We start from the raw sequence: 8,087 nt of genomic DNA on the forward strand, positions 1-8,087 counted from the left end.
CCTATTGAAGGATCCCTTGCAAAAGGTAATTAATTTTTTACTAATTAGTTTTGTTTGTTCAATACATTTATATAATCAAGATGATTAAGGTTTGGATATTTTATGTTTTCTAAGTGATGTATATTGGAAAGCATGAAGATGGGACTGTATTTGAAAGAAAAGGATCAGTTGAAGAACCCTTTGATTATGTATGTTCAGAAGGTAAAACTTTTCTTCTTTATCTTGTTTCTATTTGTTAGAAATCGGACAGAATAAACCAAACTACAAGCAGAAAGAAAAACAAGAACACATAGATTTACATGGATACCCTTACGGGAAAAAAACCACGGGTAGAGGCAGAGGAGTTTCACTATGAAAGGAGAGAAGTACGATGAAGAGACTATTAAAAATAATTATAATGATGTTGTTCGGATCAGCTTGCACGCGGAAAAGCTAGGGCACAAGGGGTTCATATGAATCCCATTTGTGAAAATTCTGGCTTTGTCAATGCAAGCGGTTAGGATAGCTTTAAAAAAAAAAAAAGAATGTATTTTTTTGTGCGGAATCCACTATCCGAGTAATCAAGATTCACGCTGCATATGATCCATTTAAGGGTCGGGGTTGGGGAAACGTTCCTTAACTTTATATTCCCAATGCTCAAACTCGAGATTTCTGGTCAAGGGTGTAGGGATCTCGTCCATCCGCCCTCATGCACGTGTTACATACTAGGAAATTAAGAGAGTTAACATTTTTGAAGTTTACAAAATTTTACAAAGCTATGGTGAAATAAGCTTGTTATATATGTTGATAAATGTAGGGCAAATAAATGATAGTAGTTTAATTAGATAGAGCTATCATGACTATGAGAAAAGGAGAAGAAGCAATAGTAGTTTTTATCATCCTCGAATGTTCAAACTATTATCGTGTTTTGATTTGCACACAATAATAACGTAACTATACCTCAATCTCAAACACGTGGCGTAATGTACTTTCTATAAGCTGAAAAGTGTATGTATTGTCAATTTCAGGCCTCGAAATTCATCCAATTCGATCATTCATTCAACAGCCATGAGAGGTCTCGAGCAAACGCTTTGCGATTATCATGTTATTTGAACAATGGAGGGCATCAAGAAGCCTCAAAAATGTGTAGCAAGGTTCACTATTTGCCCTGTCACGCTTGTGATTGCGACTATTGAATGGAATTTCTTAAAAAGCGTGCAAAAATCTTAAAAGACAGATAATACGCTACTGAGAGGAGATTTTTGGTATTGACAGGTTATAGAATATGATCCTTGCAATGTGAAAGCTTTATTCAGAAGGGCTCAAGCATACCTAAGAATCAATGAACTAGAAAAGGCTGAAATTGATATTAAGAAAGCTCTTCAAGTTGATCCAAACAACAGGTATACTATATACCTATCACCGTCCACCTATGTTGCTGCTCGTACTCTTTAAAAATGTTGCAGGACGCGTGCCTGATACTCAGGAAGTACCGCATTTTTTGGAAGATCAGATACGTGTGCAACAACATTTTTGGATACACATGTCATTTATTTGTTTTCATGTGATATTTATTTAATTGTTCTCTCAAAATTTGAAAATTGATTTTTCCAGAGATGTGAAGGTCATGTACAAGGAAGTGAAGAATAAGCAGAAGCAATATGCACAACATGAAGTTAAAATCTTTAGCACTATGCTATCAAGATTGGCCTAGGAGTTTCAGTTGAAAAAATTTACAAATTCAAGACTTAAAATCTTTTTTGTATTATATAGAATCTTTATTCTTTAGAAGTATGCAAAATCTTGAAAATTCTGTATGAAAAGTTTAATAATTTAAATTGTATTTGCTACAAGTTAATAGGTTTATACAAAAAATGAATTCTGTTTTTCTTGTTGAAGACAGAGTAGTTCAAAACCATAAGCACTATTACACAGTGAGGTAGTCATATTGAGTGAAGGTTCATTCATAAAATAAATTATACGAGTATATAAAAAATATATTTTACATGTAAAAATTATTTTTTATACAAATATATTAAATTTCAAACACTCTAAGCGAAATTTCTAATTTAGAGAAAGGTTTTTATATAACCAGAGCTTAAAGTTACAACATTTTTTAAAGTCATAACATCGATTTTTTTTAAAAAAACATTGTGTACTAATTCAATTACTCGTAAAAATAAATGCTCAATTAATTACTCTGCATGAACTTTGGATCCGATAATTTATGTTCATTTATAGCTACCCACCGTTTCCTATTAGTTGTTCACTGTCGTATTAAAAATATATTTTTATTTTTATTTGTCATGTTTCACATATTAAGATAAAACTATATTATTTTTTTTTTATATTTTATCTTTAACATTAAGTACCTATTCTTCAATTTATATTTCAAGACTTAAGACTAAACATCAGTTAATATGATTATTATGGCAAAATACTTGTGCATGTCAATCATTATTTCATAAGAAATACGCAAAATTCAAACTGCATAAGTAAAAGTGAATGTGGAGAGTCGTATATAATTTACATGTGTGAAACAACCTTTTACATTGGCGGGAGTAATTAATATATTGAAATTACGTACTGTCTTATCTAATTACCTCTCCCAAGTCGAAAGTAATATTTAGATGAAAATATATACTACTCCTACGTATGTAGTAGTGTTTTTTTTTTTTTTTTTCCACAAATTTTAATGATAGAAAAGAAGCCACTTGGGGGGAGAGTGTCCACAAAATACAGATGTATCATTTCTTATTATATATTTAATAAATGCAATCAATTACTAGTGCAGACATTTACTTGGCAGCATCCATAATCTTTATAGCAATATTTATGGATGCTTTGTCTAGTTGATGAATATTTTTAAGGTTATTGACTCCTCACATATATTATATAGGGAGTTCTTTTGTCTTATGAGCCTTGTGGGACGTATATTTGGGGTTATTTTAATTTTAATCTGATAAGTCACAGTATATAGTATGCTAATATAAAGTTTTTATTTTAATTATCACTGTGCCTAATTACACGAAATGTTGTTTTTGTAAAGATAAATGTGCTACGTACAACAAATTATGTGTAATATGAAATGAACAAAAGTTACATTGAACTTGCAAACCTCACATGCATGGAGTATATAGTCATTATGCCTCGTTATAAATGGGGCGGCTTTAATCATGCAATTCAATGATTAAAGTCTCCAATTAAACGTTTTTCTTTTTTTTTGTTTCCCGTAAGGTGTTTGGTGTTCGTATTGGAGCCCCGACTAATTTAGATCACGCGTTGCAGAATCCATTAAAGTGGTAGCACTCCCAACAGAGTTTTCTCCATACCCAGAGTTTCAATTGAACGTTAATTCCTATTACTAGTGAATATATCTTTTAAAGTAATTAAAATAGTACTCCCTCAATCTCAAATAATTGATACAACTTACATTTATTTCCTATGTTGTTTTAACTCTTCAAAAATATTATGAATGTGTATCAATTTTTTTTTAAAATAATATACTATATTTTTTAAAATTCGATATGAGTATAGCATCAGAGCCGGGGGTCTATCGGAAACAGCCTTGCTACCTCACCGGAGGTAGTGGTATGAACTGCGTACATTTTATCCTCCCCAAACCCCACTGTGTGGGAATACACTGAGTTTGTATAATATCTAAAGTGAAGAGTTCATGCAACTAATTAGCTTATTTCTAGTCTCTTTCTCGCATGTCCGTGTTGATTCCACTCTCATAACATGACATGTTTCAAATAGATTCTGCAATGCGCGAAATCAAATTTAATCGAACCTCAATACAACCCCGGATCTATAGAAACATTGGTCTAAAACCAGCCACGTGATTTCAAAATGTATGTGGGGTAAACTTCCCACCAAAAATTGCCAAAATTACAAATCATTTTCAATCCCAACTACCTCTCTTGTTTAAACTTTCACCAACCTAACTCCCTTACTTTCATTTTCCAACAAACTCCATATTCATATAAATCACCTATCTTCTCCAAAGCACTCTCAAAATTCCAAATATTTTTCTATCTCAATGGCTCTATTTTTAATTTTAATTTCCATTACCATAATTTTCCTAGCTTACAAACTCTACCACAAATTACAATACAAATTACCTCGTGGTATTACCAGTAGTAGGGAACCTCTATGATATTCAACCGGTGCGATTCCGGTGTTTCGCTGATTGGGCTAACAAATATGGTCCAATATTCTCCGTGTACTTTGGTTCACAATTAAATGTTGTAGTAACAACAGCTGAATTAGCTAAACAAGTGTTGAAATAAAATGATCATAATTTAGCAGATAGATTTAGGACAAGGCCTGCTAATAATTTGAGTAGAAATGGAATGGATTTGATTTGGGCTGATTATGGACCTCATTATGTGAAAGTGAGAAAGCTTTGTAATTTGGAGCTATTTACTCCAAAGAGACTTGAAGCTCTTAGCCCTATTAGAGAAGATGAAGTTACTGCTATGGTTGAAAATATTTACAAGGATTGTACTAACCCTGGTATGTGAATTTTATTTTATTTAATTTCTTGCTTTTTGCTATCTATCATGTGATGCATTATAAGTGTTATTGCTGGTTTCAGTTTAGGTATCTTAGCTTAAAAATGGGATTTTTACCCAATTGATGTGTAAGATTTACTGTTTACTTTTTATTGTTTAAAACTATATACATAGATTATACATTATTATATGTTGTACTAGATTACACATATATTATATATTTGACAATTATCTTTAGTTTAAGCGGTTTGGATAGACTGTTGGCCTTTGAATTTTGTGATCATAAATTGAAACATTCTTTTTGAAATAGACTTAAAAAAAAAAAAGAAAATACTATATTTTGAATTGAAGAAAAGGGGGCAATTAACAATGTTGGTGAAGTTGGATTAGGTAACTTTGGTTATAGATCTCATCACATTGTCATAGTCTAGTTGTTCTTAATTTTTGCGACAGGTTAGCTTGCACATGGTATAGAATAAAATATTAACTTACTTTCGAAATCACAATTTTTAAGTAAATTTAAACTTCAAATAGAAAGGTAAACAATGTTAAATCTGATTAAAAGAATTGGTCTCAAAGATGATTTTTTTCTTGAAAGTAGAGCCCTATATATATGGACAATAACTTTGTTTTATTTTGTAGAATAATAAAGACTATGGTCCCAGAGACCATTTCATTCATTAATGAAAAGATAAGCTGTTGGAGTAGGTGAATCTTTCTGATACAATGTCATACCAAATATAGTATTTTATCATTTATTAAGATTACTTTATGAAGGGGGTACTTGAAGATAGTATAAAGTTGTTTCCATATGTGACGTAATAGGTCATGGTTTCGAGCTGTGGAATCTGATGTTCGCGGAACGTGACCTATATAGGTCATGAGTTCGAGCTATGAAATCCGTTGTTGATGCTTGCTGTAGTGTAGGCTATCAACATTAGAGAGCGTGTGACCCTTTCCCCGGACCCTACAAAAATGCCGGATGCTTCGTGTACAGATAACTTCATAGTATAATCATCATGTGTACTTGATTAACTTTTGAAAATGAACAGAAGTAAAACTCTTGAAGTACACAAATCATAGAAGTTAATGATCAACATAGTGTAAGTCAACTTGGAATGTGCATTGTGTATATCAACTTAAAGCTTTTTTGTGTCTAGTTTTCATGGTTCAAGCCGTTCGTCATCTGGATTTTTGTACAAAAAGTTATGTCTAATTTACCGAACAATGTCCAATCTGCCGATAACGCGGGTAAAAGCCTGTTGATGAGAGAGTACTTAGGATCAGTAGAAGGTTAACATTTGGTAAAAGGTTCATGAACTCAGCAGGTGAGATTGATGAACAAGGCCAAGAATTCAAGGGCATTGTATCTAATGGCATCAAAATCGGAGGAAAACTTCCCTTGGCAGAGTACGTTCCATGGCTCCGTTGGTTCTTCTCAATGGAAAATGAGGCTCTTGTAAAACACTCAGAACGTAGAGACCGGTTAACAAGAATTATCATGGAAGAACACACTTTGGCTCGCAAGAAAACTGGTGATACTAAGCAAACATTTCGTCGATGCCTTGCTTACTCTTCAGAAGCAGTATGATCTTAGTGATGACACTGTTATTGGCCTCCTCTGGGTAAGTAAAAATTGCATCTTGTACTTATCAGTGTGTTTATCTAATAAAAAAACTAATGTATCAATTGGTCTATAAAACTACAATGACTATGCAAGTAGATTTATGCGTCTATGACAAGATAAAAGAACGAACAGAATGAAAATGCTATATGTACATCGAGTATAGACATACAATGATGTGTCTGTGACATGATAAAGAACGATCCATATTTTGAAAGTGTGTCTGTGACATGATGAAGAACGAACAATATGAAAATGAGTATATATATGCAGAGTATGCAAAAATAACAATAATGTGTCTATGACATGATATAGAATAAACCATCTTTTGAAAAATGTGTCTGTAATGTGTTAAAGCAAGAACAATTTGAAAATGTATGTATATGTATACCGAGAATACAAGTACATCGATGTGTTTATGATGTGAGCAAGAACGAACAATATTTTTACATCAGAACTATTTGTGTATGATGATTCATATTGATGTTGATGTGGTTTCAATCTTGTGAATTTGATTCTCAATGGCACTTAGTTTTGCATCATACAAATTGTATCAATCATTCTCATTCATATTAAATTTTTGTATGCAGGATATGATTACAGCAGGAATGGACACAACGACGATAACAGTAGAATGGGCAATGGCAGAGCTAGTTAGGAACCCAAGGGTGCAACAAAAGGCTCAAGAGGAGCTTGACAGAGTGATTGGATCGGACCGGATAATGTCAGAAACTGATTTCTCGAAACTTCCTTACCTTCAATGTGTAGCCAAAGAGGCTGTTAGAGTATGGGCCCTACTGATTTCTCGATTCTACTGTTTGCCTATCTGTGGAACAGGTAAGTAAATGCAGTTCGCAGAAGAGAAAGCTGAACACAGTGTTTTTACGTGGAAAACACCCGGCTCAAGAAAGGTGTAAAAAACTACGACCTGTACCTCTACAGGATTTAACCCCAATTCACTAAAACTCTTGAGCCTCAACAATCAAACAATTAGAAGGCTTCTTGTAACTTAGGAATTACAACTTCTAATTCCTATCACTACAAAAACACAAATCTCACCCAAATCTCCTTTCCTTACTTGAATTGGATTGCCTTTTTTGTCTTTTAATTTCTGCCGCCTTTCCTTGTTTCCTAGTTTGATACAGGAATGACATTGGAAACACAAAATCACACTCCAAATCAGTCCACTAATCTTAAGGATTCGAGGACCAAGATGGAGACCACACTCGGATTCGCTACCAACAACAAGAATACAAGATACAAGGGTGTATTTCAACACCAAAACAGCTATAAAACGTGATGAATAATATCAACAACAATAACACAAGCTTTGGATTCAATAAATGACCCAAAACAGTCCACTACACAAGATAACAACAACAAAAGTAAATGATATATAGTGAGATCAAGATTATTACAAGATTAAAAACTAAAGAGTGTATTAAACTCAAAAACCCCTAATGAATGTAATAATCAAAACCACACTCTTACGGTGACCGCCAAGGGAATCAATTCACCTCAAGATCCACCGTTTCCAAGCAAAGAACAATGTGAGCTTTTCCAAGCCCTATACTAGAACTATACTAAGTTGGTCTATACTCAGGAGAGAGGATTTTAAGTGTTTCAATATTTCATCATTCATAAACTAATGAAAATAAGACTAAAGGAGCCTATTTATAATCTATTACAAAATGAACACAAAATGACTCCAATGTCCTTAATGAGGAGGGATGGTCATGGAGTGTCACTTGGACAAAGAGAAGTGACCCAAATGCCTTTAATAAAGGGAACCAAAACCATGAACCAACAAAGGTGGTCCAAACTCGAGAGTCCTTAAGTCTTCAATTCTCCAAGCAATCTTCCACACTCGGGTTTGATCAATGGTAGGCTCAAAACGTCCCCTCCAAGTAAATCCCGTGCCCTCCATACGACCAAAGCTTGATTCTTCACATAGTAACTTTGAATGA

General features: G+C 33.3%; 2 protein-coding genes across 7 annotated transcripts; both read left to right on the forward strand.

Annotated features, from left to right (window-relative positions):
* Nucleotides 1-1,832, forward strand: LOC107845113 (70 kDa peptidyl-prolyl isomerase-like). The gene is made up of 5 exons (XM_047397292.1): nt 1-25; nt 115-201; nt 1,008-1,133; nt 1,255-1,382; nt 1,594-1,832. Exons 2-5 carry the CDS (start codon nt 133-135, stop codon nt 1,691-1,693), a joined length of 423 nt encoding a protein of 140 aa, XP_047253248.1. The 5' UTR covers nt 1-25; nt 115-132; the 3' UTR covers nt 1,694-1,832.
* Nucleotides 1,833-3,918: 2,086 nt separating this feature from the next.
* On the forward strand, nt 3,919-7,228 carry LOC107844611 (cytochrome P450 98A3-like). Of its 6 annotated transcripts, XR_007045444.1 has the most exons (4): nt 3,919-4,497; nt 5,322-6,121; nt 6,711-6,844; nt 6,958-7,228. XR_007045444.1 is itself a non-coding variant. In XM_047397293.1 (3 exons), exons 1-2 carry the CDS (start codon nt 4,335-4,337, stop codon nt 6,085-6,087), a joined length of 429 nt encoding a protein of 142 aa, XP_047253249.1. In that variant the 5' UTR covers nt 3,923-4,334; the 3' UTR covers nt 6,088-6,121; nt 6,711-7,228. The 6 variants fall into 6 exon arrangements, 2 of the variants coding, with proteins under 2 accessions (XP_047253249.1, XP_047253250.1); XR_007045442.1 differs by having other exon boundaries at nt 6,711-7,228; XR_007045441.1 differs by having other exon boundaries at nt 3,922-4,497; nt 5,657-6,121; nt 6,711-7,228.
* Nucleotides 7,229-8,087: the final 859 nt, after the last annotated feature.

The sequence above is a fragment of the Capsicum annuum genome, chromosome 10 (genome assembly GCF_002878395.1).
Source record: "Capsicum annuum cultivar UCD-10X-F1 chromosome 10, UCD10Xv1.1, whole genome shotgun sequence".
NCBI lineage: Eukaryota > Viridiplantae > Streptophyta > Magnoliopsida > Solanales > Solanaceae > Capsicum > Capsicum annuum.